Here is a 27,697-nt window from a genome sequence, read left to right as displayed (position 1 = left end):
CTCCTGACCGCAGGTACCTGGAAAAGGTACTCCCATTGTATCGTCTTAAATTTACGGATTTTCTATTAAGGTTACGTGAAAGGGGTAACCGAAGGGTTAGTAGGTTACGAAATTTTTCTCAAAACTAGGTCTACCAAATCGTTTAAAATGTTATTACGTGAGGATAAAGACCCTAAGAAAGGTCTTGATAACCATGAAATTCCCTTTTTGTCAAGAAACTCTCCTAAGCACTGCGATACGGTAAAGTTCCACGATCGAGCCCTGATAGATAAGTTGGAAGCAGAGATGAATTGAATCCCTCAGTTATTCCGCCGTTGGGAGCAAATGCATTAGCCGCCTGCATTCTCCACAGATGGCAGCACAGAACGCGATAGTGCGACCTTCCCGTACGCAATCTTCCACTTTTCTCTGCACCTTGTATGCACAGCAAGGTTGGGTAATTCCCTATTATTCGAGGTTTTTACCTATATTACGTTACAAAGTAGTTTACCGGAGAAAATCGTAGAACATCAATGAATTACGTTTCCAATATGAAGAATGCCACAGATGGACGGTATACGGCATCTGCTGAGTTATAAACGTCGTTTAGCACACATGTAAACAGGGAAATATTTTATGGAACAATTTATTAATTTGACGCTTGTATTCAAAATTGTTTAGAATAAAATTGAATAGAATAGAATTGTTTAGAACGTTTTCAATATGCCGGATTCCACGAATGCATGATATATGTATTCGCGAGGTTAACGTCTTTTAGCGCACATATAAACACGTAAAAATTGTTAAGAAATAATTAATTTGCCGTTTGCGTTGAAATTCTTTCGACTTAACCATGTTTAATATGAAATTTCTAATTGAATTTGTTATTTTCTATGTAAAAAGAAAAGGATGTAATGTACTTTGCGCTCGCGTGGAAAGCTAGGGATGTATTATACGTTGTAACATACGCGGAGGAAACCACGTATATTACATGACGTATTATACTTACCCAACCGTGGTACATTGGGCGGAATGAAAAACGGAAATAATTTATAAAAGAGGAGTTGAAACATAAGTAACGGAGTAAAATTCACGTGGATGTGGCAGTGGGCAGTGGTGTGTACTTCAAGATGGTCGGATTGTAACGTTATATTTCGCGAGTATTTAACACTGTAACTGTTAGGTTACTAATATTCAACACTGGTTTTATTTTTTTTTGTTACGTAGCCAAATCGCGCAGCAATGTTGACGTTAATATTCTTACTGTGCTTCCCGCTATGAATGTACATTTTATTCACAAGTTGCCATGCTTAGCTTATTAAAACGGAGTATAAGAACGGTTCTCCATGGGATGTCCACCAAAGGGAGCACCTGTGACATTAATTATTCCGACCTGTCAGAGTCTCCGCTAAATATTTAAAATATTTACATAACAATAACTAGTCAGGAGAGTACTTGTCCCGCTTCGGTCATGCGATTCCTGGTGAAGCTCTTGTATCGAGTCTCCTTTCCGTTGCTCGTTCACAGGATGGGAAGACTCGGTGAAAGACAAGAGAGAAAGCTTGAGGCCTCTCAAAGTTCTTACAAAGGGTCTTGCGAGGCTTCCAAGCGTAGATTATCGTCTAATCAGAGAGCACGAATCCTTTAATTGCAAAATGCCAATCCCAGTCTGGCCAGCACGATGTCCTTTCGCAGTCGAGTGATCTCCCAATACATGTCTTGCACTATATCAATCAAAAGTCAACACATACTTCTTATCATCCTTCATCATCCAGAATTAAAGTAAGCTAACCTAAAACATACGCTCACCTGAACTCTTCACCAGACCTCGTTCAATGTACCGCAGGTAATTCAGGCAGTCACAGACAGCGATGATCTGGAATGAGAATGATCTGAGTTATCGATTGATTTCAACTTATGCAGGAGTACGAAAAGAACCATTCTATCAAGTTAACCTGCGAAAAAGGATACCCACTGAACAGTGTTGTATAACTGTTAGGTAAATGTTACGTTTTCGAAGCTAATGTGTTATGTAGCACAAAAGTAACATGGAAGTTAGATGTTTGTTATTATTTCCCCCTGAATAAGGTAACATGTTATAAGTTCAGTTACCTTAAAATAATATTAATTTTTCAAACATTTCATACAAAAATAATGCAATTTTATAAAAATTATGTAATTTTTTATTTTGTAATATTTTGTGGCACTTGGCAATAGTTAGATATTATATGATAGATCAGACTTTAAATGAAATTATGTGAATGATAAACTATCTGATTTTACTTAAAGACAATTAGGATTTCATTCGACTAGCAATGTATATGCGCGTATGAATTAAAGTCATATTTTTTCATACGAGTAGTAAACAAAATATGACATATATTAATCTTATGACAATGACGATGACCATGATGTAATAAAATAGATGACAGCACCAATGTAGTTCTGTTTTGTTACAAATATGTGCTGCATATACACAGTAATATCAGGACGGTAATATATTGTAAGATAAGAGTAACAAAGTCACGCTACATTTATATAGATACGATAGTAACAAATGTTATGTAACCTGTTAGCTCCATGTTACATACCTGTTAAGTTACTGCATTGTAACCGATGTCATTTAACTAGTTAACTCTATGTTACGTAACTGTTAGATTATTACATTGTAACAAACGTTATGTTATTTCTTAGTTTTAAGTTACGTATCTGTTAGGTTTGGTGTTCAGTAGGTAACTCACCCTATTACGGCAGACCCTGGATATGCTGTGCCAATGTTTCTCCTGATCGCCGAGCCTCATCCGGTAGCGACACCGACGAGGCGTCTCTAGGAGGGCACACGTCCTGGAAGAAGGAGACATATCACACACCGAACGATGCAACGATATAAGTGTAGTGATCTAATGACAAGAAACCACTCCCTACGTGGGGAATGACGGTCCAGCCTTGTCGCTGACGGCCTCGATGAAGACGATTCCGTCCAGCACGGCCTGCTTGACCCTAGCCCCGAGGAGGACGTTCGGGAAGTCGAGGCACAGGTCGATGTCCTCGCGGAAGATCCTGGCGACGAAGGGGTCATCCTTGTCGAGCCTCGGATTGGCCTTCCAGCTGAGGAACTCGGCGTGCACCCTCGGGTCGACCTCGAGTCCGAAATCGGCATCCCGTTCCCCGGGGAATCTGCCTCCGGGCTCGTCCCGGTCACCCCGGCCTCCGTCGACGCGGTCCATGCACCAGGTCCCGTCGACGAGAACCTCTCTCTCGGGTCCGGAGAGGCGTTGCTCCTTCCCGGATGGCGAGTCCGGGGGCGAGTTCTCGCGGCCGTACTTCAGGTTGAAGTGCGATGGCGATCTACGGTTAGAAATAAATTATATATTAATTATTACCCACCAAACACGGTTACATTACAATAACATAACCGTTACATAACGTTTGTAACATGTAATGTAATATACATATAATGTATAAGTAAGATTTGTATTACTATTTCCTCCGCAGCTATATAACACGGTTATAAAACGAATAATGTAACGTATATATAATAGTTCGGTAGTATGTTACATGTTATGTTAATATCGATCACCCTTATATCAAAGTATCGATACTTGACATGTAACTAGTATTGACTCCAGACCAAGTTTCGATACTGACTTGTTACTTACACTGAGAAAACGATTTGCTTGATTGAAAACAAACATGTTTGAATGGTACTTATTTTTCCTTTGTTATACAGTAGAACAAGTATATTTTATTAACATGTCAAAGTATCGATACTTGACATGTGCCTTGTATTAAGACCAGGTATCGATACTTGACATGTTACTTGTATTGAGATCGAGTATCGATACTTGACATGTTCCTTGTATTAAGACCACGTATCGATACTTATATGGTACGGTTACTTTTTACCTGCGATGCCTCCTCAGGGCGAAGAGGCCCGGTTGCGTGTCTTCGGAGTTTGCGGGCGACGTCGCGGTCGCCGACGTGGTGATCGCGGTTGTCGTCGTGGCCGTGGTGATCGGCGTCGCGGTGACTGGCGTGACGGGCGCCGTTCTTCCCCGGGCGTCGATCTGAGGGTGCAGATGCTTGTTGGGCCTCGCCGGGGTCGACGTGAGGACCAGCGTCTTCAGGGCGGCCACTTCGGCGGCCAGGACCTCCGCCTTCATGCGACTCTCCTCGAAGAGGCGCTCCGCTGTCGCTTGGCGCACGTTCGCCTCCCGCACCATGTTGTGGGCTTCCTGAAGAGATAGTTTATATTGATAAGACGAAGAGCCCTTGCTATCTATGCTAAAACAAGGGTCCAATTAGCGCTAAACGTACCAATGACGACCATACAAGCAGACCGAAGTAATAAGAATTTTTCAATCATATCAGTCAGACATCCTCGTAGATGATAATCGATGTTTTAAGGTGAAGTGAAACCCCCTTCATATCAGTCGATTCGAATACAACAATTTCTTTTAAGGGTATTAGACCAATCTGTCCGAAACTTTGACACATCACTCCTGATCATCTAAGAATTGTCCTGACGCATTCAAAACTTGGAATTTTTTTTTAATTTTTTTATTCAGCCCATACCAGAACCAAAATGGCGTCGAGCTCTCATATTTTGATCGATATACAATTATCGAAGGCTCTGATATGAGAATCGAAAGGGTCAGGACAATTTTATGACGATTTATAACACTCTGGTAGTTGATAAACTCGCATTTGAACGAGATAAAGGCAAAAAAAGTGTTGTATGCGCTTCTATGCTAAAACGATGGTAATACGAGGTCTCGGAGTGAAAATTTAATTGACCTGGAAATCACAGATGGCGCAGGGGGTCCCTCCGCAGTCAATTCGGGCCCTAGAAAGCATGAATCCAGAGGATTTCTGGAGTTTTACTTCGATTTCTTTATAATTATTGTACAAAAACGACAGGTGGAGTATGCCATTTGGTACGATACCCAATATAATTCGACCCAGCTGTCGATATAAAAACGAACGTCGGCAACGTAGGCATTTAGAAAAATCTTCATCGACGTCGATCAACTTCCTCGACGTGTTTCACACTTCACCTTAAGATGACCATACAATCAGACCGAAGTAATAAGAATTTTTCAATCATATCAGTCAGACATCCTCGTAGATGATAACCGATGTTTTAAGATGCATCTAGGGGGATGCATCTATATTAACCGGGACACTTAGTAGCGCAGAAGGAGGCTCTTAGCGCACCTGAAAGAGGCTGGCGGTGAGGTCCTCCAGCTCAGCCTCGACGTCCTGTCTGATCCTCGTGAGTCGAGTGACTTCCTCGTCCTTGATCCTGAGCTCCTCCCGAACACGACGGACCTCATCCTGCAGTTTGGCCACCGCATGTTCCCTGACCTCGGACAAGGCCCTCTCCCTTTGCAAAGCAGTCGGCGAGGATGACCTGGCGCGTTTCTCCTCCCTGACTCCAGGAGCAGGGCCTCCGGGTTCGTCTCCTTTCCCAGGAGGATGTACATCCAGGTCGACGTGATTCCTGCCGGTGGATTGAAGGGTCTCGGAAGCGGCAGAGGGTCCTTCAGGTTGGAGCACCTCTTCGTCGGGGTCCGGATGAGTGGAGGGCTCCTTCCTCTCGGAGCATTCCGGGCTGCAGGACCTCTTCCTCTCGGCGACCGCCACCTCGGGCTTCTCAGGGTCCACCTTGGACTCCTTGGAGATCCTGACGACCCCGTTGAAGAGCCGACCGACCCCACGAGTCGATCCTGGCTGGCCCAGAAGAGACGGCTTGCTCGCTGGCCTGCTGTGGATCACCGGGGACGTTAGAAGCGGAATCTTATCAGGAATACGTGACCGGGAATATCGAGAAGACGCCGAGGTGGAGGCTAGAAAAATGATAGAAGCAGTCTCGCGGACGCGAGTCTGAGAAAGGCAGAAGCTACGCCAAGTCGCGCCCTCCTATACGCGCAGAAAACTCTTTACGGATATTAATAGCGATTCTATTTCCTCCAACCTCGATGGCTAACTCGCTGCTTATTATCCGACACGCTTGCCCTGGCCAAATCGTTCCCACAGGCGGGGAACGTCCTCGCCAAACCTTCCGACGCCCTCCCGCGCAGACGGAAGGCTGCTCGGAGGGACTCGCATACCCTACGTAGAATGAAGTCGGTTTAAGGTGAAGTGAAACACGTCGAGGAAGTTGATCGACGTCGATAAAGATGATTTTTCTAAATGCCTACGTTGCCGACGTTCGTTTTTATATCGACAGCTGGGTCGAATTATATTGGGTATCGTACCAAATGGCATACTCTACCTGTCGTTTTCATACAATAATTGTAAAGAAATCGAGGTAAAACTCCAGAAATCCTCTGGATTCATGCTTTCTAGGGCCCTAATTGACTGCGGAGGGACCCCCTGCGCCATCTGTGATTTCCAGGTCAATAAAATTTTCACTCCGAGACCTCGTATTACCATCGTTTTAGCATAGAAGCGCATACAACACTTTTTTTTGCCTTTATCCCGTTCAAATGCGAGTTTGTCGACTACCAGAGGGTTATAAATTGTCGGAAAATTGTCCTGACCCTTTCGATTCTCATATCAGAGTCTTCGATAATTGGTATATCGATCGAAATATGAGAGCTCGACGCCATTTTGGTTCTGGTATGGGCTGAATTAAACATTTTTTTTGAAAATTCAAATTTTGAATGGGTCAGGACAATTCTTAGATGATCAGGAGTGACGTGTCAAAGTTTCGGACTGTTTGGTCTAATACCCTTAAAAAAAAGTGTTGTATTCGAAACGACTGATAAGAAGGGGGTTTCACTTCACCTTAAGGTGATGTGAAAGTGGCACCGAAGAGGTTTTGATTGTAAAACTTTTCTCCCACCTCGATTTACTGAACAGTTTGAAACTTTACAACGTGAATGGGGAGACTACAAGGAAGGTCCTGAAACTCATGAAATTTCAATTCTTTTCTAATTTGTTTATAGGTATTTTAAAAATAGTTTATAGAAAAATGAAATTTCGCGAGTTTCAGGACCTACCTTAGGGTCTTCATATTCACGTATTAAATCTGATATTTCGATCAATATACAATTATCGAAGGCCCTGATATGAGAAACGAAAGGGTCAGGACAATTTTATGACAATTTATAACACTCTGGTAATCTATAAACTCGCATTTGAACGGGATAAAAGCAAAAAAAGTGTTATATGCCCTTCTATACTAAAACGATGGTAATACGAGGTCTCCGAGTGAAAATTTAATTGACCTGGAAATCACAGATGGCGCAGGGTGTCCCTCTGCAGTCAATTAGGGCCCCAGAAAGCATGAATCCAGAGGATTTCTGGAGTTTCACTTCGATTTCTTTATAACTATTACACGAAAACGACAGGTGGAGTATGCCATTTGGTACAATGCCCAATATAATTCGATACAGCTATCAATATAAATACGAACGTCGGCTACGTAGGTATTTAGAAAGACCTGTTTTACCAACGTCGATCAAGTTCCTCGACGCGTTTCATTTCACCTTAAGCCTAAGCTGCCCCTGTTACGCGAGGTACCTGTAAAAGCCTTTGCACTCTCCAGGGTGCCGTGCACGTGGATATTAATTCTAAGTCGATTTTAGGATTTCCCGGTGAACGAAACGAAGCCAAGCAAGCACCTCGGCCGGGGCGAAGCGTTGAATTCGGAGTCCTCCTCGTCGAAGAGGCCGGTGTGCTCCTCTTTCTCGGCGTAGCCGAAGAGGTCGGTGGCCGCCCTAGCGAGGTCGGACCTGAGGATGCCACCCACGGGCTGAGAGGCATGCAGAGACGGACACCCCGCCGACTCGGCCTCGTCGCCGTAGAGCTCCTCTTCGTCGCTGGTGTACTCCTCGTCGCCGGTGGTCCCGGTGCTGCCGGCTCGACGATGCCTCGTCGTCAAGGGTCTGTAGGCATATCCGTTGCTACCACTAGCAGATTCGCTGGCTACGTCAGGGTCCATCGAGGTCGTCGAGCTCATCGAGGTCGGCTCCCGGTCGACGAGCTCGCGAGGACGTCGAGGAGGGTGCGGCTGCTCTCCCTGTCTCATCCTGTAAACTCGATTCCAGGATATGCGGGAGAACCTGAAGAAGCCCCGGTCGGGAGTTCAGGAAGTCCACGGAAGGTTCCTGGACGAGTATCTTGGAAACCTGGAACAGGAAGATTAAGATGATACGAAAGGCGCTGAGATAATTAATCGAGGTCGATTAATTAAAATTCATCTGTACCCTTTTTGGTGGTAACGCCATTTAGAGTACTCAAGTGATAACACAAGCTGGCGCGTCACGTTACCGACATTTATATTCACCGTGAAGTCTTTTACAGTCTACGTTGAGAAGTATATGAACTGAAGAGTTCTATATGTCATTTCGGTAAAGTAATGATGAAGATATCGAGGTAAAACTGTCGAAATCCCGGGAATTCATTATTCTAACGACTGTTTAGGACCAGCGTCGCCATCTGTGACGTTTAGCTGCTACTAAACTTTTGCTCTAAAAACCCGCGTTAACCACGAGACAAGCCAGGATTCACTTTCAATCTTTGGTGAAAGTAGTAGGGCGCAGAGGGTCCCTCTGCAGTTATTTAGGGCCTTGGAAATTATGAATCAAGAGAATTTCTGGAGTTTTACTTCGATTTCTTTACAAGTATTGTACCAAAACGTCAAATGGAGTATGCCATTTAGTACAATACCCAATATAATTCGATAAACTCGCATTTGAACGAGATAAAGGTGAAAAAAGTGTCTTATCCGCTGCTATTCTGAAACGATGGTAATACGAGGTGTAAAAATTGAGTTGAGACGGAAATCACAGATGGCGCAGGGGGACCCTCTGCAGTCATTTAGGGCCTTGGAAATTATGAATCAAGAGGATTTCTGGAGTTTTACTTCGATTTCTTTACAAATTATTGTACGAAAACGTCAGATGGAGTATGCCATTTAGTACAATACCCAATATAATTCGATAAACTCGCATTTGAACGAGATAAAGGTGAAAAAAGTGTCTTATCCGCTGCTATTCTGAAACGATGGTAATATGAGGTGTACAAATTGAGTTGAGACGGAAATCACAGATGGCGCAGGGGGTCCCTCTGCAGTCATTTAGGGCCTTGGAAACTATGAATCAAGAGAATTTCTGGAGTTTTACTTCGATTTCTTTACAGTTATTGTACGGAAACGTCAAATGGAGTATGCCATTTAGTACAATACCCAATATAATTCGACCGAGTTGTCAATATAAAAACGAACGTCGGCAGCGTAGGTATTTAGGAAAATCTTTTTTACCTACGTCGATGTGTTTCAGTTCATCTTAAAAGAAATAATGATCTCGGCGAGTAGCCCCTCGTCTAATCTCACAGATTCGGCCCTGGGCTCTTACTTTTCCCTCCAGGAGTTCGTCGCGAGAGGTCGAGGCCTCTTCCGGGCGATGCTTCCAGGACTCCCCGCAGTTGCGCCGACCCGGTCCTCCTCGACTTCCTCTTCCGACTCAATCTGTAAGGAGAAATCTCGAGTCAGCTCGGCAAGTTCGATCGGCAGTTCGAAAGTGACGAAAAGCGAAAGGAGAGAAAGAGGGAGAGGAAGGAGCGCTCGAAGGGAGACGGAGAAATGCAATTCGCGGCTCGAGCCGTGCTCGGTTTTGTCTTCCTCGTCGTCCTCTCGAGCGAAACCCCTTTTTGCCCCGCACTTCGGCCGATTCGCCGATTCCTGATGCGGCACGTGCGACGTCAGATTGGCCCGCGATAAAAGTCGAATATCGAATACCGTCTCGCGGATGCTTCGCCGTGTCAGCCGAGCGAGAGGGCATTCCGCCGTCTCTCCTTCTCTCTCGGCTAACAGGGAGCACAGGTGCATCGGTCTCTCTCTCTCTCGCTCACTCCTACACGTAGCCGGCACAGGTGCACTCCTCCCTCTCTCCGTCTCCCTCCGCCAGGTCGCGGAGGTCGCCCCACCAGGGCCGCCTCGACAGGGGGATTTAAAGGCCGGTTCAGACATGTTTGTACTTTATCCATGACATGTACTAGCATTAAGGTGAAGTGAAACGCGTCGAGGAATTTGATCGACGTCGATAAAGATTTTTCTAAATGCCTACGTTGCCGACGTTTGTTTTTATATTCACAGCTGGGTAGAATTATATTGGGTATTGTACTAAATGGCGAACTCCATCTGTCGTCTTTGTACAATGATTATAAAGTAATCGAAGTAAAACTCCAGAAATCTTATGGATTCGTGCCTTCTGGGGCCCTAATTGACTGCAGAGGGACCTCCTGCGCCATCTGTGATTTCCGTCTCAACTAAATTTTTACACCCCGTATCACCATCGTTTTAGGATAGCACCGGATAAGACACTTTTTTTACCTTTCTCTCGTTTAAATGCGAGTTTATCGAATTATATTGGGTATTGTACCAAATGGCATACTCCACCTGTCGTTTTCGTACAATAAGTATCGAGAAGTCGAAGTAAAACTCCAGAAATCCTCTGGATTCGTGCTTTCTGGGGCCCTAATTGACTGCAGAGGGACCCCCTGCGCCATCTGTGATTTCCGTCTCAACTAAATTTTTACACCTCGTATTACCATCGCCCTAATATAACAGTGTTCAGTGGGTTACATTTCTGCAGTTCCTATTCCTGATACGGTTAGAATTCAAAATGATCCATGGAATGTATGGAAAACTGGAATGTGAAGCCGAGATCTTATTAACGTTTGCTTCTGCTTGTCACTATTCTTTATTCCTTTCTTTGTTCCGTCTAAAATATTTATTCACAAGTATGGAAAACTGGAATGTGAAGCCGAGATCTTTTTAACGTTCGCTCCTACTTGCCACTATTCTTTATTCCTTCCTTTGTCCTGACTAAAATGTTTATTCACAAGTGACGTAAACTTTGACCGCTTTGAAAAAGTGAGGTTACAGTACCGCCATCTTCGTCGTGGAATTTATCAGGTATTTTACTTGGGTTTCACGTGAAATACTTTCCTTACGTATTTTAAGTAAAAAAAGAATTTGGAATGGCGCGTCATCGCCCAGTCCTGTCTGAGTAGATCGTAAAAATGCCCGAGCCGCGTTGAATTAGTCAGAGGGGAAATTTTTCCTCCACTTTCGCGTTTCCCTCGGTATCCAAACTCGACCTATAACCCAGGTGTCTTTTACAGGTTCCTGGCACGACGAGAAACTGGTCTCTTAGTGTCGATCCAGACCCTGAGGAGAAACGCGGGTGGAGGAATGCGTGCACGCACACGAGCTCGACTTCGTGCCAGGAAAAGGAGAACGTGGGAGGCCCGGGGGAGGCCGGGCGGCATTCTCGCGCCGAATCGTGCCGAGCGATGCCGAGTGGTTCCGAACGGTGCCGAGTGGTGCCCACGGTGCCGAACGATGCCGAACGATGCCGAGCGGTGCCGAGCGATGCCAAGCGGTGCCGAGTAGTGCCTACGGTGCCGAACGGTGCCGAACGGTGCCGAACGATGCCGAACGATGCCGAACGATGCCGAACGATGCCGAGCGGTGCCAAGCGATGCCAAGCGATGCCAAGCGGTGCCGAACGATGCCGAGCGGTGCCGAACAGTCCCGAACGGCGCCGAGCGGTACCGCGCGGTGCCGCGTTCCCGCGGCCGGTTCCGGCTCGGCAGCGTAATCGGTCCCGGTTACGCGCGGCTCGTCCGCGCGCGGGGGAACCGCGGCATAATTTCTCCGGCCGAGTCTTCGACACGCGACGACGCGGACGACAAAGGACGAAGACAAGTGAAACGACTGCGATAAATCTGGGTAAATTTAGCCGAGGAGAATTCTACACAAGACCTCGATTTAAGGTAAAGTGAAACAGGTCGAGGAACTTGATCGACAGTTGGATCCTCGAATGATCTTTATGTGCATCCGAGGATCCTTGGAAGCTTAATTTAGAAGCGAACACTCGTAAGCGTTTATGCGAGAATGAGGAATGGAAGATCGATTGAAGTTTGATCGACGCGACCCTGGTTCGATCATCCTTGAGATGGATCTGTTGAATCCTCAAAGGATCTTCGTGTGCATCCGAGGATCCTTCGAAGCGTGATTTAGAAGCGAGTACTGGTAAGCGTTTATGCCAGGATGAGGAATGAAAGATCGATTGGGAGATAATCGACGTGATCCTGGTTCGATCATCCTCAAGATAGCTCTATTACACCTTCAAAGGATCTTCATGTGCATCCGAAGATCCTTCGAAGCGTGACTTAGAAGCGAGTACTCGTAAGCGTTTATGCCAGGATAAGGAATGAAAGATCCATATCAAGACAATCGACGTGATCCTAGTTCGATCCTTCTCGAGATAGCTGTATTACACGCTTAAAAGATCTTCATGTGCATCCGAGGATCCTTCGAAGCGTGATTTAGAAGCGAATACTCGTAAGCGTTTATGCCAGGATGAGGAATGAAAGATCGATTACAAGACAATCGACGTGATCCTGGTTCGATCATCCTACAGATAGCTCTATTACACCTTCGAAAGATCTTCATGTGCATCCGAAGATCCTTCGAAGCGTGATTTAGAAGCGAGTACTCGTAAGCGTTTATGTGAGAAAGAGGAATGGAAGACCGATTGCAATTCGATCATCCTCGAGATAGCTCTATTACACCCTTGAAGGATCTTCATGTGCATCCCAGGATCCTTCGAAGCGTGATTTAGAAGCGAGTACTGGTAAGCGTTTATGCCAGGATGAGGAATGAAAGATCGATTGGGAGATAATCGACGTGATCCTAGTTCGATCATTTTCGAGATAGCTCTATTACACCTTCAAAGGATCTTGATGTGCATCCCAGGATCCTTCGAAGCGTGATTTAGAAGCGAGTACTCGTAAGCGTTTATGTGAGAAAGAGGAATGAAGGATCGATGGGAAGACGATCGACGCGATCCTGGTTCGATTACCGTCAAGATGGCTCTGTTAGATCCTCAAGGAATATTCATGTGCATCCGAAGATCCTTCGAAGCACAATTCAGAAGTGTTCTCCCTCTCTCGCCGAGAAAGGAGGCCGTGAGTCGAGACAATCGTGGGAAGAATGGCCGACGTCCCGTGCCAGTCGGTACCAGTGGGACCAGCTGGCGCTCGCGCGAGTTGGTCCCACTGGTCCTCGCGTCGACTCGCTCGGCCTCGGCGAAAGATTCCACGCGTGGGCGAGTAGCGGATTGCCCGACTAACGATGTCTATCGCTACATTGTACCTCGCCCCAGGAGGTACCAGGGGCAATCGAGGGTCCATCGAGACGCTTTTTGGGAAGAACTTGCTCATCCTTCGAGATATTCCACGAAGGTTGGTACCAGCGGAACCAATTGGCCTTACAAGCTGGTTGCACTGGTCCCACTGGTCCTCGCGTCGACTCGCTCGGCCTCGGCGAAAGATTCCACGTGGGCGAGTAGCGGATTGCCCGACTAACGATGTCTATCGCTACATTGTAACCCGCCCCAGGAGGTACCGAGGGTAATGGAGGGTTCTTCGAGGCGCTCTTTGAGAAGGACTCACTCTTTCTTCGAGATTTTCCAGGGAGCTTGGTACCAGCGAAACCAATTGGCGTTACAAGCTGGTCTCGCTGGTCCTCGCGTCAACTCGCACGACCTCGGTTGAACATTCCACACGTGGGCGAGTAGCGGATCGCCCGACTAACGATGTATATCGCTAAATTGTACCTCGCCCCAGGAGGTACTAGGGGCCATCGAGGGTCCTCCGAGACGCTTTTTGGGAAGAACTTGCTCATTCTTCGAGATATTCCACGAAGGTTGGTACCAGCGGAACCAATTGGCCTTACGAGCTGGTTGCACTGGTCCTCGCATCGACTTGCACGGCCTCGGTTGAACATTCCACGCGTGGGCGAGTAGCGGATCGCCCGACTAACGATGTCTATCGTCACATTGTACCTTGCCCCAGGAGGAACCGAAGGTAATGGAGAGTTCTTCGAGGTGCTCTTTGAGAAAAACTCGCTCTTTCTTCGAGATTTTCCAGGAAGCTTGGTACCAGCAAAACCAATTGGCGTTACAAGCTGGTCTCGCTGGTCCTCGCATCGACTCACACGGCCTCGGTGGAACATTCCACGTGTGGGCGAGTAGCGGATTGCCCGACTAACGATGTCTATCGTCACATTGTTCCTTGCTCCAGGAGGCACCGAAGGTAATGGAGGGTCCATCGAGGCGCTTCTTGAGAAGAGATCGCACTCGCGGCGAAAAAAGAGGCTCCGAATCGAAACAATCCTAGGAAGGTTGATACCAGCGGAACCAATTGGCCTTACAAGCTGGTTCCACTGGCCCCACTGGTCCTAGGGTCGACTAACTTGGCCTCTTCGAAAGATTCCACGAATGGTCGAGTAGCGGATCGCCCGACTAACGATGTATATCGCTACATTGTACCTCGCCCCAGGAGGTACCAGGGGCAATCGAGGGTCCTCCGAGACGCTTTTTGGGAAGAACTTGCTCATCCTTCGAGATATTCCACGAAGGTTGGTACCAGCGGAACCAATTGGCCTTACAAGCTGGTTGCACTGGTCCCACTGGTCCTCGCGTCGACTTGCATGGCCTCGGTTGAACATTCCACGCGTGGGCGAGTAGCGGATCGCCCGACTAACGATGTCTATCGTCACATTGTACCTTGCCCCAGGAGGTACCGAGGGTAATGGAGGGTCCATCGAGGCGTTCTTAGAGAAGTGTTCACTCCGAGGCGGTATTCACTCAGGAAATCATGGATGTTAATGTTCGAAATCACGTTCGCAAGCAGAAATCCGTGGAAATCGTTGGAAAACACCGAAACATTGCCAGAATATTAAGACCGACTGTCACTTATTCCCGAATCCCATTGTCGTCGTTTGTCATATAAAATCAAAGGCAATCGGTTTTCAACGAAGGAAATAGTTCTCACTGATTTCTGAATGAACAGTCCCTCGACTCGCACTTTCATCGAGAAAGAAGGCCGTGAATGGAGATCATCTAGGGACACTGGTACCAGCGCGACCAACTGGTCTTATAAGCTGGTTCCACTGGTCTCGCTGGTCTTCGCGTCGACCCGTTTAGCTACTACGAAAGATTTCACGTGTAGGCGAATAGCGGATCGCAGAATTAACGACTATCTTCACGTTCTAATCCGTCCCAGGAGGTACTAGGGGCAACTGAGGGTCCTTCGAGGCGCCCTTTGAGAAGAGCTGAGTGAGAAGATCGGCTTAATTCATGAAAGTTGGTGCCAGCGGAATCAGCTGGAGCTGTTAAAGGCTGGTTCCGTTGGTCGTCGCAGAATCGCAGAATTGACGTCTATTGTTACGTTCTAATCTGTCCCAGGAGACACCGGAGACAATCGAGGGTCCTTCGAGGCGCCCTTTGAGAACAACGGAAGAGAGGAGGTCGACTTAATTCAGGAAAGTTGGTACCAGCGGAATCAGCTGGCGCTGTTAAAGGCTGGTTCCGTTGGTCGTCGCAGAATCACAGAATCGACGTCTATCGTTATGTTCTAATCTGCCCCAGGAGACACCGGAGACAATCGAGGGTCCTTCGCCCTTTGAGAATAACGGAAGAGAGGAGGTCGACTTAATTCAGGAAAGTTGGTACCAGCGGAATCAGCTGGCGCTGTTAAAGGCTGGTTCCGCTGGTCCTCGCGGAATCGCAGAATTGACGTCTATCTTTACGTTCTAATCCGCCCCAGGAGGCACCGGGGGCATTCGGGGGTCCTTCGAGGCGCCCTTTGAGAACAACGGAAGAGAGGAGGTCGACTTAATTCAGGAAAGTTGGTACCAGCGGGATCAACTGGCACTGTTAAAGACTGGTTCCGCTGGTCCTCGCGGAATCGCAGAATCGATGTCTATCGATATGTTCTAATCTGCCCCAGGAGACACCGGAGACAATCGAGGGTCCTTCGAGGCGCCCTTTGAGAACAACGGAAGAGAGGAGGTCGACTTAATTCAGGAAAGCTGGTACCAGCGGGATCAACTGGCGCTGTTAAAGACTGGTAACGCTGGTCCTCGCGGAATCGCAGAATTGACGTCTATCGTTACGTTCTAATCCGCCCCAGGAGGCACCGGGGGCATTCTGGGGTCCTTCGAGGCGCCCTTTGAGAACAACGGAAGAGAGGAGGTCGACTTAATTCAGGAAAGTTGGTACCAGCGGAATCAGCTGGCGCTGTTAAAGGCTGGTTTCGCTGGTCCTCGCCTCGACTCGCCCGGCGTCAACGGAAGATTCCACCCAAGGGCAATTACCGGATTATGCGATTAACGACAATCTATCGTTACGTTGCAACCCGCCCCAGGAAACACCGGGGACAATCGAGGGTCCTTCGAGGCGCTCTTTGAGAAGAGCCACTCTCTCGCCGAGAAAGGAGGCCGCGAGTCGAGACAATCCTGGGAAGGATGGTCGACGTCTCGTGTCGGTCGTCAGGGCCGTTCCTGGTTGGGGGTGCAAAAGGTGCCCCGAACCCAGAGACGCTTTCAACACGCGTATTGTATACAGAATTTGGACAGTTTGGTCTAATACCCTTAAAAAAAAAGTGTTGTATTCGAATCGACCGATTTGAGGGGGGTTTCACTTCACCTTAAGCCGTTATCTGTGCAATGTGAAAAGAGAACCAATATTTTGAATGTGGCAAGACAATTCTTAGATCACGAGTCATGTGTCAAAGTTTCGGACAGTTTGGTCCAATACCCTTAAAAAAAAGTGTTGTATTCGAATCGACCGATTTGAGGGGGGTTTCACTTCACCTTAAGCCTTATATGTGTGCAATTTGAAAAGAGAACCCAAATTTTGAATGAGTCAGGCCTATTCTTAGAAGATAACAAGTCACGTGTCAAAGTTTCGGACAGTTTGGTCCAATACCCTTAAAAAAAAGTGTTGTATCCGAATCGACTGATTTGAGGGAGGTTTCACTTCACCTTAAGCCGTTATCTGTGTCAGGCCTATTCTTAGAAGATCACGAGTCACGTGTCAAAGTTTCGGATAATTTGGTCCAATACCCTTAATAAAAAGTGTTGTATTCGAATCGACTGATTTGAGGGGGGTTTCACTTCACCTTAAGCCGTTATCTGTGCAACGTGAAAAGAGAACCAAAATTATGAATGTGTCAGGACAATTCTTAGATCACGAGTCGTGTGTCAAAGTTTCGGACAGTTTGGTCCAACACCCTTAAAAAAAAGTGTTGTATTAGAATCGACTGATTTGAGGGGGGTTTCACTTCACCTTAAGCCGTTATCAGTGCAATGTGAAAAGAGAACCAATATTTTGAATGTGTCAGGACAATTCTTAGATCACGAGTCATGTGTCAAAGTTTCGGACCGTTTGTTCCAATACCCTTAAAAAGAAGTGTTGTATCCGAATCGACCGATTTGAGGGGGGTCTTCACTTCACCTTAACCTGGGAACGATCCTGCTGACCGGTGCCAGGGGAATCAGCTGGTCCAGCTGGTCCAGCCGGACTCGCTAGGCCTCTGCGGAAGATTCCACGCGTGGGCGAGTAGCGGATCGCGCGACTCGCGCGGAAACGGACCGCTGCGGCCTTCCAGGCTCGTTTACGCGGAATTCCCACGCGAGTCGTGCGCACGCGATTGCGAGCGCTCCCACGTACCGTGCGCGCTCTTTATGCCCCTGAATTGGCGTCAATTAGAAACCCGACTCGGCGGGAATTAACCTAGAATTGGTCGCGAAAATCGACGGGCGACGCGAGGCGATCGCTCTGGTACGTGTCCGGAATTGCGGTCGAATCGCCCCACGTAACGAGGATATCATTTTAAACTATTAAATTAAACGATTTTGGGATATAAAAGGACATTTCTCTCCCTCCTCCCTCATTCCATATATATATATACACATATATATATATGCGAATGCATATAATGCAAAAACTGCGAATTACGCGTTACTGCCCAACCCTGCTTATGGGTACTCTTAAATGTATATACATACATACATACATACATAGTATACATATATATACACATATATACATTATATATTATATATATTAATTATATTATATATATAATGTATACTATGTATGTATGTATATACATTTAAGGGTACCCATAAGCAGGGTTGGACAGTAACGTGTAATTCGCAGTTTTTTACGTAAAATACGTAAGGGATGTATTTTTCTTAAAATCCAAGTAAAATACCTAATAAATTCCAGGACGAAGATGGCGGTACTGTAACCTCACTTTTTCAACACGGTCCAAGTATACGTCACTTGTGAATAAACATTTTAGTCAAAAATAGAAAGGAATAAAGAATAATGGCAAAATGGAATGAACGTTAAAAAGATCTAGGCATCACATTCCAGTTTTCCATACGTTCCATGGATAATTTTGAATTTTAACCGTATCAGGAATAAGAACTGCAGAGACGTAAAGTGGCATATTCATGTGAATTACCTCACGTATGAAATTTGTTGAGTGAAATACCTAGTAAATTACTGTGAAAAACTACGTAAATTATCTAGGGTATTTTACTTAACCAAACCCTGCCCATAAGTAGTCAATTATTTTGAAATAAGTGTTTTAGACGTGAACAAAAAATTGATTACTTATGGGTACCCTTAATATATGTGTATATTTTATATACAGCGGAGGTATGTCATATGTATATCATATGTGAATGTTACATCTACCGGTGCTCATCTCGTAGATACATCTCGGAGCGATTTAACATTCGAGCGCATCTACATGGGTGTCATCCCCAGGTATGTCCCGGGATGATGCTCTAGGTGTCGGTACAGATCTTCGCGAGATCAGGGCTCGATGTAAACGGGAAACCAAGAGGGAAATGCAAGGGTTCATGGAGGCCCTAATCGAGGCGTTCCAGGGCGTTCCTGCGCGGTCTCTCGGGGAGCATCGAGCGCGTCAGCCGGGCGGCGGCGGGGATCCCGAGGGGTCCTGTCATCCCCCGGTCTCGACGGCTCCCGAGGGTCGCGGGGGAGTACTCTCGCATACACACCACTCACTCGGCGCCTCCCCGACTGTCCCTCGACGAGCGGCGGGCGTCGCTGCGGGTATGGACGCCGGGCGTCGCCAGGTAGCCCCGGTGTGCCGCGGGTATCCTTCGCGGCGTCGCCCCGTACCTACTCATCCGGACGTAGCGACCTAACGCGCCGGCGGTCGCCGCACTACTGGCGCGGCCTCGACCGAACCCGACCACGGCGGCCGAGCTCCGCCGAGTCTGCCCGAGCTTCGCCGCGCGGCTACGAAGGCGCCCTCGGAAGCACCCGAGGACTCCCGAGGACTCCCGAAGCCTCCCGAACCGCTCCGAAGCATCTCGCGAGCCGGGAAGAGAGAGAGCGCTCCGCGAGACGAGAAAGACGCAGAGATAGAGAGCTCCACAGGTCGCGGGAGAGAGTCGCGAGCGGCGGACCTCCCGAATCCGCTCCGATTAAGCGACCTTAATTCATCTCTGGATCGATCGCGGATGCAGAATTGAACGAGAGGCGTCTTGTAGGAGCTCGCGAAAGTCGGAACTCCGCCTGGCACGGATGGCGCGGAATTCCGCGGCTACGTGCAGTTACGTGCAGTTATTTGCAATTATGTGCAGTAACGTGCAGCTGCGCTGCTGTGTCGAGACTCGGGAGCAGGGTTCAAATGCCTGGAGGGCCCAGGTCGCAGGTTAAGCGGGCTCGAGAACGAAGCTTGGCTTAGAACTCGCTTTCGTGTTTTTAAACACGAACCGAGAGTATGTTCCTGGATCTTAGACTGTAGACATTGTCGAATTAAACGTAAAAACTTAAGGAAAAACGCGTCATTATCTTTTTTTCATCCTCGCTGCAAATTGCGTGTCATGTCGTATCCAATATCCTCCTGCATTCTATATTAGATATAACTTTACTTCGTACACTTGATTACATATTAGTACACTCACTCCCTTCAGTTCCCCTTAACTCTTTGAACACGGAGCCATTTCGCCATATGGGCGAAATTCGTCTGCCCGTGCAGGCAATATTAGACCAAACGTCGGGCACCTTTAGGCGCTCTTAGTAGCCAAAGGGTTAAGGCTGCCACGAGATTGCAGGTGTTTTTCTAAAGCCACGATGCTACCGAATAATTATACAGAGTGGGGGCGATCACTGTTTGATATCAGTTCTTTAACTCTTCAAACACGGAGCCATTCGCCATATGGGCGAAATTCGTCTGACCGTGCAGGCAATATTGGACCAAACGTCGGGCGCCTTTAGACGCTCTTAGTAGCCAAGGGGTTAAGGTGAAGTGAAACACGTCGAGGAAATTCATCGACGTCGGTAAAATAGGTTTTTCTAAATGCCTACGTTGCCAACGTTCGTTCTTATATTGACAGCTCTATCGAATTATATTGACTATTGTACTAAATGGCATACTTCATCTGTCGTTTTCGCACAATAATTATATAGAAATCGAAGTGAAACTCCAGAGATTCTCTGAATTCATGGTTTCCGAGGCCCTAATTGACTGCAGAGGGACCCCCTGCCAAGTGATACTTATTACAGAAACTGTTGAAATTACATGATATGAAGCTTGCAGTTAGCTCGAGAAAATGGGACAGGATGCAGTCTTCATCCGTTTTTCCTTCGAGTTTTACATACAAGTCGACACGATCAGAGTTCCAGCATCGCGGCACGTACACGAGTTTTTACCGACGTTGCAGTCTGCACATTTCCTCGAATTATCGCACCAGCTCGAAGTGCTGACGCGTGGTAAAGAGAAATACTCGGTGTATTAAGGTGATATAAAAGGATCACACTATATATATATAGTGTGTTTGGTACATATACGGTTTGATATATATATATATATCGTATGTATAAATATAATCACGTGTTAAAATTCCAGATAATTCGGTTCACCCAGTTTGGAGAAAAGTTTTATAAATATTTTGACGGTTTGATACATATATTTATAAAACTTTTCTCCAAACTGGGTGAACCGAATTATCTGGAATTTTAACACGTGATTATGGAAGCCTTAAAGTGATATAAAAGGGTCAACATGTGCTTTGGTTTAAGTTTAGGATAAATAAAAGAAATTTTTCTTTAAAAAATGAAATTTCACGAGCACCGCGTTCTTCCTTAGGGCCTTCATAATCACGTGCTGAAGTTTCAAACGATTCGGTGCACCCAGTTTGGAGAAAANTATATATATCAAAATATTTATAAAACTTTTCTCCACCCTGGGTGCACCGAATTATTTGAAACTTCAGCACGTGATTATGAAGGCCCTAAGGAAGAAAGTGGTGCTTTTTGATATGTATATGACACTTTCATATCACCTTAAGTTATACATAAGAGACGCGTATAGGCTTGGAGAAAATACACGGCAGTTGGTACCATTTGGTGATCGCATGTTCCCATCAGACGGGATCAACGGACCCGCGAAAGTAACGGGGCGTTAAGGTCGTTGCAGACCTTGAAGAGCTGAATGACTTCATATAGCTGAGCTCTTCTCGTCTCGATGCATCTTCGACAACCGATACGGAAGTCTGAGACCCTTCGGGAAGACCGTTGCATGCCCTAAAGAGCTGAATATCTTCATATAACTAAGCTCTTCTCGTCTCGATGCATCTTCGAGAACCGATACGGAAGTCTGAGACCATTCCGGAAGACTGCTGCATGCCCTGAAGAGCTGAATATCTTCATATAGCTGCGTTCTTTTCGTCTCGATGCATCTTCGAGAATCGATATGTAATTCTAAGACCCTTCCAGAAGGCCGCTGCAAACCCTAAAGAGCTGAATATCTTCAAATAGCTGAGTTCTCGTTTCGATGCATCTCCAAGAACCGATACGGAAATCTGAGACCCTCCCGGAAGACCGTGGTATGCCCTGAAGAGCTGAATATCTTCATATAGCTGAGTTCTTCTCGTCTTGATGCATCTTCGAGAACCGATACGGAATCCTGAGACATGATGTCTGAGGATGTGCATGTCCTGAGGAGCTGAATATCTTCATATAGCTGAGCTCTTCTCGTCTTGATGCATCTTCGAAAACCGATACGGAATTCTGAGACATGATGTCTGAGAACATGCATGTCCTGAGGAGCTGAACATCTTCATATAGCTGAGTTCTTCTCGTCTTCATGCATCTTCGAAAACCGATACGGAATTCTGAGACATGATGTCTGAGAACATGCATGCCCTGAAGAGCTGAATACCTTCATATAGCTGAGCTCTTCCGTCTCGATGCATCTCCAAGAACCGATACGAAGTTCTGAGACATGATGTCTGAGAACATGCATGCCCTGAAGAGCTGAATACCTTCATATAACTGAGCTCTTCCGTTTCGATGCATCTTCGAGAACCGATACGGAAGTCTAAGACCCTTCCGGAAGACCCTCGCAGACCCTGAAGAGCTGAATACCTTCATATAGCTGAGCTCTTCCGTCTCGATGCATCTCCAAGAACCGATACGAAGTTCTGAGACATGATGTCTGAGAACATGCATGTCCTGAGGAGCTGAATATCTTCATATAGCTGAGTTCTCGTTTCGATGCATCTCCAAGAACCAATACGGAAGTCTGAGACACGATGTCTGAGGACGTGCATGTCCTGAGGAGCTGAATATCTTCATATAGTTGAGCTCTTCCGTTTCGATGCATCTTCGAGAACCGATACGGAAGTCTAAGACTCTTCCGGAAGACCCTCGCAGACCCTGAAGAGCTGAATATCTTCATAAAGCTCAGCTCTCCTCGAGAACCGATCTCCATCTTCGAGAACCGATACGGCATTCCGAGATCCTTGCGACGTCAGGGTAACCGGACCCACCTCCGGAGTTTCCGCGTCGACGCTCGGCGAGGGGAACATCGATATACGGAATGTTCCGGTTTTCGCGACTTTCGAGCACCTTTCGCCAGGGTGTACCGTTATTGGACGCCTCGCTGGTGCCGGCTTCTATTCGGTGCCACAACTCTCCAGCTCGCTCCCCTCCATCTGGAATCGAGGACGACTCTCGCACTCTTCCTCGGGTCCGGCCTCCTTATTTTAAAATGCCGGTGGAAGTGCCGCATACCTCCGCGTCACGGTTCTAAACGAAGCACGAATACTTCTTCAGGTTCCGTTGCGAAACCTACGGGAAACTCGTGTATTAAAAATCGCGTTCGATTCCTTGCCAAGGCGTCGCAACCTTGATTTAATATACTCGTCGCATATACGTTTCTTAAGGTGAAGTGAAACCCCCTTCATATCAGTCGATTCGAATACAACAATTTCTGTTAAGGGTATTGGACCAATCTGTCCAAAACTTTTACACATCACTGCTGATCATCTAAGAATTGTCCTGACGCATTCAAAATTTGGATTTCTTTTTTTAAACTTTTTAACTCAGCCCAGACCAGAACCGAAATGGCGTCGAGCTCTCATATTTCGATTAATATATATTTATCGAAGGCTCTGATATGAGAAACGAAAGGGTCAGGACAATTTTATGACAATTTATAACACTCTGGTAATCGTTAAACTCGCATTTGATCGGGATAGAGGCCAAAAAAGTGTTGTATGCGCTTCTATGCTAAAACGATGGTAATACGAGGTCTCGGAGTGAAAATTTAGTTGAGACGGAAATCACAGAGGTCGCAGAGGGTCCCTCTGCCGTCATTTAGGGCCTCGGAAACTACGAATCCAGAGGATTTCTGGAGTTTTACTTCGATTTCTTTATAATTCTTGCACCAAAACATCAAATGGAGTACGCCATTTAGTACAATACCCAATGTAATTCGATAAACTCGCATTTGAACAAGATAAAGGTGAAAAAGGTGTCTTATCCGCTGTTATCCTAAGACGATGGTAATACGAGGTCTCGGAGTGAAAATTTAATTGACCTGGAAATCACAGATGGCACAGGGGGTCCCTCTGCCGTCATTTAGGGCCTCGGAAACTACGAATCCAGAGGATTTCTGGAGTTGTACTTCGATTTCTTTATAATTATTGTACGAAAACGACAGGTAGAGTATGCCATTTGGTACGATACCCAATATAATTCGACCCGGCTGTCAATATAAAAACCAACGTCGACAACGTAGGCATTTAAAAAAATCTTCTTTATCGTCGTCGATCAACTTCCTCAACGTGTTTCACTTCACCTTAACGTTACATACCCGTCCATCTGTGTTTCTTAATTCGAATTCGGTTCGCCTTGATAACGTTAAATTGATATCGTCCTAATTGCCTCGATGAGGTGAAGGGTCAAGTTTCGGCAACGCTCTCGAAGAGAGGAAATCCTTATTTATGATAGAAGGAACGAACGAGCCACCGAGAAGCGAAGTTTCTGTAACTTGTTATCGGGGTCGGGAATAAAGAGCGCGCATCGTGGAGATTGATAAGGCCAGAGTAGGAATCGCGCTCCTTTGCGGCTCGAAGCCAATCGGGCGATTAGCGAGCGACCGGGTCATGGCTGCTGCCGACTTAAGTTTCGCTCTCTTAATCGCTTCGACAAATGTGTCAAGAACGTCGCCACGCTCGTCTCGGCGCAACAAAGCGAGCTTTATTATGCTCGCCTTAAGGTGAAGTGAAACCCCCTTCAAACCAGTCGATTCGAATACAACACTCTTTTTTAAGGGTATTAGACCAAACTGTCCGAAACTTTGACACATCACTCCTGATCATCTAAGAATTGCCCTGACGCATTCAAAGTTTGGATTTTTTTTTTTTTTTAATTGTTTAACTCCGCCCAGACCAGAACCAAAATGGCGTCGAGCTCTCATATTTCGATCGATATACAGTTATCGAAGTCTCTGATATGAGAATCGAAAGGGTCAGGACAATTTTACGACAATTTATAACACTCTGGTAGTCGAAAAACTCGCATTTGAACGAGATAAAGGCAAAAAAAGTGTTGTATGCGCTTCTGTGCTAAAACGATGGTAATACGAGGTCTCGGAGTGAAAATTTAATTGACCTGGAAATCACAGATGGCGCAGGGGGTCCCTCTGCAGTCAATTAGGGTCGCAGAAAGCATGAATCCAGAGGATTTCTGGAGCTTTACTTCGCTTTCTTTATAATTATTGTACGAAAACGACAGGTAGAGTATGCCATTTGGTACGATACCCAATATAATTCGACCCAGCTGTCGATATAAAAACCAACGTCGACAACGTAGGCATTTAGAAAAATCATCTATATCGACGTCGATCAAGTTCCTCGACGTGTTTCACTTCACCTTAAGCCGCGTACTAGTTACGCAGAAATAAGCATAAAGGCGGCCTTATTGGCGCATTTTCTAGGTAGGACTTCTTGAAGAGAGCGCGTCCCTCTTCAGGGTTCTGTTCAGGAAGCAATCCCTACATAACGAGACTCTGTGGATACCACGCTATCAGTCAGGAACGAGAGCATGTCGAGCGATGAATGGTCACAGGAACGGGTATCCTCTAACAAAGCGGGCTTTATTGCTCGCATCTAGATCTGTGCACTGGTTACATGAGTCACACAGAAAAGCGTAGTCGGTATCACTGGTTACGTAGGTTGTGCAGGATCTTCTTCTGGAGCCCGCTGGTTCTCACTTACCGAGGTTCTGTAGGTAGACCGGATCTACCGAAATTTTGTATTGTTGCAGCATCGAAAGCACCCGCGTGTAAATCATCGACGGGGCGTCGATGGCCCACAGGAAGTCCAGGTGGCTGAATTTCGGGTATGGGACCCTGTACTTGCCGGCTTTAATCGGTAACTTTGTGTAGAACCTCAGTACATCCTGTAGAAATGACAATACGACATGTTAGATCGGTCAAAGGTGATATAAGAAAGAGGAATGTGCATGGTGAGACTCCTGGCAGCCGAAGAGGCCCCTGCAGATCGCCGACTTACGTTCACGCTGGCCAACCAGTCGTTATCGGCGTAATAAATGGCCACTGGTACGTTTATCTTCGTTAAGTCGTAGCTAGGAGGTGTCGTGTTGTTGTACACTCGCTTGTTCGTTGATGAACCGTAGTCGAATTGCCTGAATTCCCCGGACTGGATCTCCTGAGCGTAGTGGACGACGGTTCTCGTGGAAGTACCCGCGGGACTGTGGCCCAGGATCACCGGGATTAGGGTCTTCGAAAAGAATTACTAAGATTAGAAGGAGAAAGACCATGGAGGTGATGTTATAGCTTTTGAGTCAAGTCAAAGGACGTTTACATCGTTAAACTCGGCCTGGTCGAAGCCGCTGAAGATGAAAAAGATGTTGGCGCAGAGCTCCTTCTCCCAGTTCACTTTATCGCAAACATATTTCGCTAACACTCGCAAAAACGTGTTTTGTGGCAGGAATTCGTTTGCCCCTAAGAGCTCAGTGACTATCTGGAAGACATTAATCATACCGAGTTATCAGGTAATGGAAGGAAAGGGTTGCGGACGCTCACCTCGATATCTTTCGCAAAAGGAGCTATCAATCTAATTGGACTTCTCACATGAGTCATGAAGGCCACCGGAGCCAGACTTAACATTACTTGAATCCCTTTAGTAATTTCTGGCCTCTCGGAGGCCATCACGTAAAACATGGTTGTGCCCATGGAATGCCCAATATAAAATAGTTTGTTGTCTTTCTTACGTTCAGCGATGTACCGTATTACTGCAGGAAGATCATACACTCCCATCTCATGCCAGCTGTGGGATGCGATGAATCGTTACTTATCATGGCTTTAACATGTATATTATTAATTGATCCAAAAAGTCGTTCCGAAGCAATTACCTAAAATTCCAGTACTGTGGATCGGATATAGTTAGATTCACGTGGGATCTAGAGTATGTATTGCCTCTTACATTTCCAAGCCATACATCGTATCCAGCGTCTGATAAAATGTATGCTGCAAGAATAAAGCACAATGTTTATTGACAAGCCAAACAAATAGCATGACTAGTGTGTACCTAGAGCCTTTTCCTTTCCACTGAATACCCAGTCAGCGGAGGACCCAAGAAGACCATGCTGCAACAGCACTGTTGGTGCATTGTCTTGTGGAATCCGATGTACCGTTAATAAATATCCATCTTCGGTTTCAACCACATGAGCCTCTGCAGGATATCCGTTTTTCCTTATCAATTCCAGCTGTTGAAAACAATTACATTGTGGCTGATTCTTTCCTCGATATAAATTAAAGTTTCTATTTCTCCAAATGGTTTTAAATAATAATAATAACACTTACAGTCTGAAGATAGACATCCGGATCCGCATGAATATTCTTATCGAACGAAAACCAAGGCAGTAGATTTAATCCCGAGACAACAGGACTTCGACTGCAAAAGCCACTTGCCGCAAAGAAGATAACGATGCGAATCATAACTGCCATGGTTGCTTATTTACTGAATAAGCCAGAAGTGAATCAACTGTTGAACCTGCTAAAAATCAAATTCCTTGACTCATGGTAACACGGCTACTGCTTCCATGCAATTGATAACGTATACCTTCAAGAACGCACACATGCAGCAGAATGCGTCGCCGGTTTACACAACTACGTGATAATCATTGTATCAAGAGGAAGTGCATGCAGCAGTCTTGCGCGTGTCTAATTCAATTCTTCCCGCTACTTGTCATCACGAAATATTCTGCATTTTTTTTGGTGGGGGAAATATAACCACTTGATGAAATAAATATAAAACTAATTTCCCTTAAGCATTAAGTTAAAAGGACTAAGAGAGTTCTTGCGTGGTAATAATAACCCCAAGAAAGTCGACGTCTGATTGGCTACCGTTCAGCCAATGGCGTTGCAGGATTGTTACACAACGTGGATCAGAATTACCTAATAGCGTTTTCAGCTGGATTACACTCAGCTACACTGGTGTAGAGCAGAGTTGAACAGAGATGAGTTGGGAGATTGCTCACGGGCAGGGTCGCGC

The 27,697-nt window shown here is 46.2% G+C and overlaps 2 protein-coding genes across 5 annotated transcripts; both read right to left on the bottom strand.

The window, feature by feature from the left end:
* Positions 1–1,110: 1,110 nt before the first annotated feature.
* LOC105702629 lies at positions 1,111–19,038 on the bottom strand. 3 transcript variants are annotated; one of them, XM_012430325.2, is made up of 8 exons: positions 18,881–19,038; positions 7,611–8,117; positions 5,197–5,746; positions 3,886–4,214; positions 2,905–3,327; positions 2,721–2,823; positions 1,789–1,855; positions 1,111–1,703 (listed from the first exon to the last, which is right to left on the bottom strand). In XM_012430325.2, the coding sequence occupies exons 2-8, from the start codon at positions 8,015–8,017 to the stop codon at positions 1,624–1,626; spliced, it is 1,959 nt and encodes a 652-aa protein (XP_012285748.1). In that variant the 5' UTR covers positions 8,018–8,117; positions 18,881–19,038; the 3' UTR covers positions 1,111–1,623. The 3 variants fall into 3 exon arrangements, with proteins under 3 accessions (XP_012285748.1, XP_012285749.1, XP_012285750.1); XM_012430326.2 differs by having other exon boundaries at positions 18,888–19,038; XM_012430327.2 differs by lacking the exon at positions 18,881–19,038 and adding an exon at positions 9,251–9,309.
* Positions 9,351–27,227, bottom strand: LOC105702630 (lipase 3). Of its 2 annotated transcripts, XM_012430330.2 has the most exons (8): positions 27,007–27,227; positions 26,732–26,909; positions 26,556–26,670; positions 26,227–26,470; positions 26,006–26,164; positions 25,694–25,921; positions 25,397–25,580; positions 9,351–9,457 (listed from the first exon to the last, which is right to left on the bottom strand). In XM_012430330.2, exons 1-8 carry the CDS (start codon positions 27,148–27,150, stop codon positions 9,453–9,455), a joined length of 1,257 nt encoding a protein of 418 aa, XP_012285753.1. In that variant the 5' UTR covers positions 27,151–27,227; the 3' UTR covers positions 9,351–9,452. The 2 variants fall into 2 exon arrangements, with proteins under 2 accessions (XP_012285753.1, XP_012285751.1); XM_012430328.1 differs by lacking the exon at positions 9,351–9,457 and having other exon boundaries at positions 25,247–25,580.
* Between the last annotated feature and the right edge of the window lie 470 nt (positions 27,228–27,697).

This window comes from Orussus abietinus, unplaced genomic scaffold (genome assembly GCF_000612105.2).
Source record: "Orussus abietinus isolate OABI.00-Male unplaced genomic scaffold, Oabi_2.0 scaffold466, whole genome shotgun sequence".
NCBI classification, from domain to species: Eukaryota; Metazoa; Arthropoda; class Insecta; order Hymenoptera; family Orussidae; genus Orussus; species Orussus abietinus.
This window is presented reverse-complemented; position numbering and strand designations above follow the sequence as displayed.

Bases quoted from the DNA above. Each gene is read 5' to 3' on its own strand.
- LOC105702629 (XM_012430325.2), bottom strand. From the start codon at position 8,017: ATGAGACAGGGAGAGCAGCCGCACCCTCCTCGACGTCCTCGCGAGCTC. The intron at 2,824-2,904 runs GTAGGGAGTGGT...TCCTTCTTCCAG, and splicing joins GCTGGACCGTCATTCCCCAC to GACGTGTGCCCTCCTAGAGA. The intron at 1,704-1,788 runs GTGAGCGTATGT...TGATTGATATAG, and splicing joins AGGTCTGGTGAAGAGTTCAG to TGCAAGACATGTATTGGGAG.
- LOC105702630 (XM_012430328.1), bottom strand. From the start codon at position 27,150: ATGGCAGTTATGATTCGCATCGTTATCTTCTTTGCGGCAAGTGGCTTT. The intron at 26,910-27,006 runs GTAAGTGTTATT...TGTTTTCAACAG, and splicing joins CGGATGTCTATCTTCAGACT to CTGGAATTGATAAGGAAAAA. The intron at 25,922-26,005 runs GTAAACGTCCTT...TTCTTTTCGAAG, and splicing joins ACCAGGCCGAGTTTAACGAT to ACCCTAATCCCGGTGATCCT.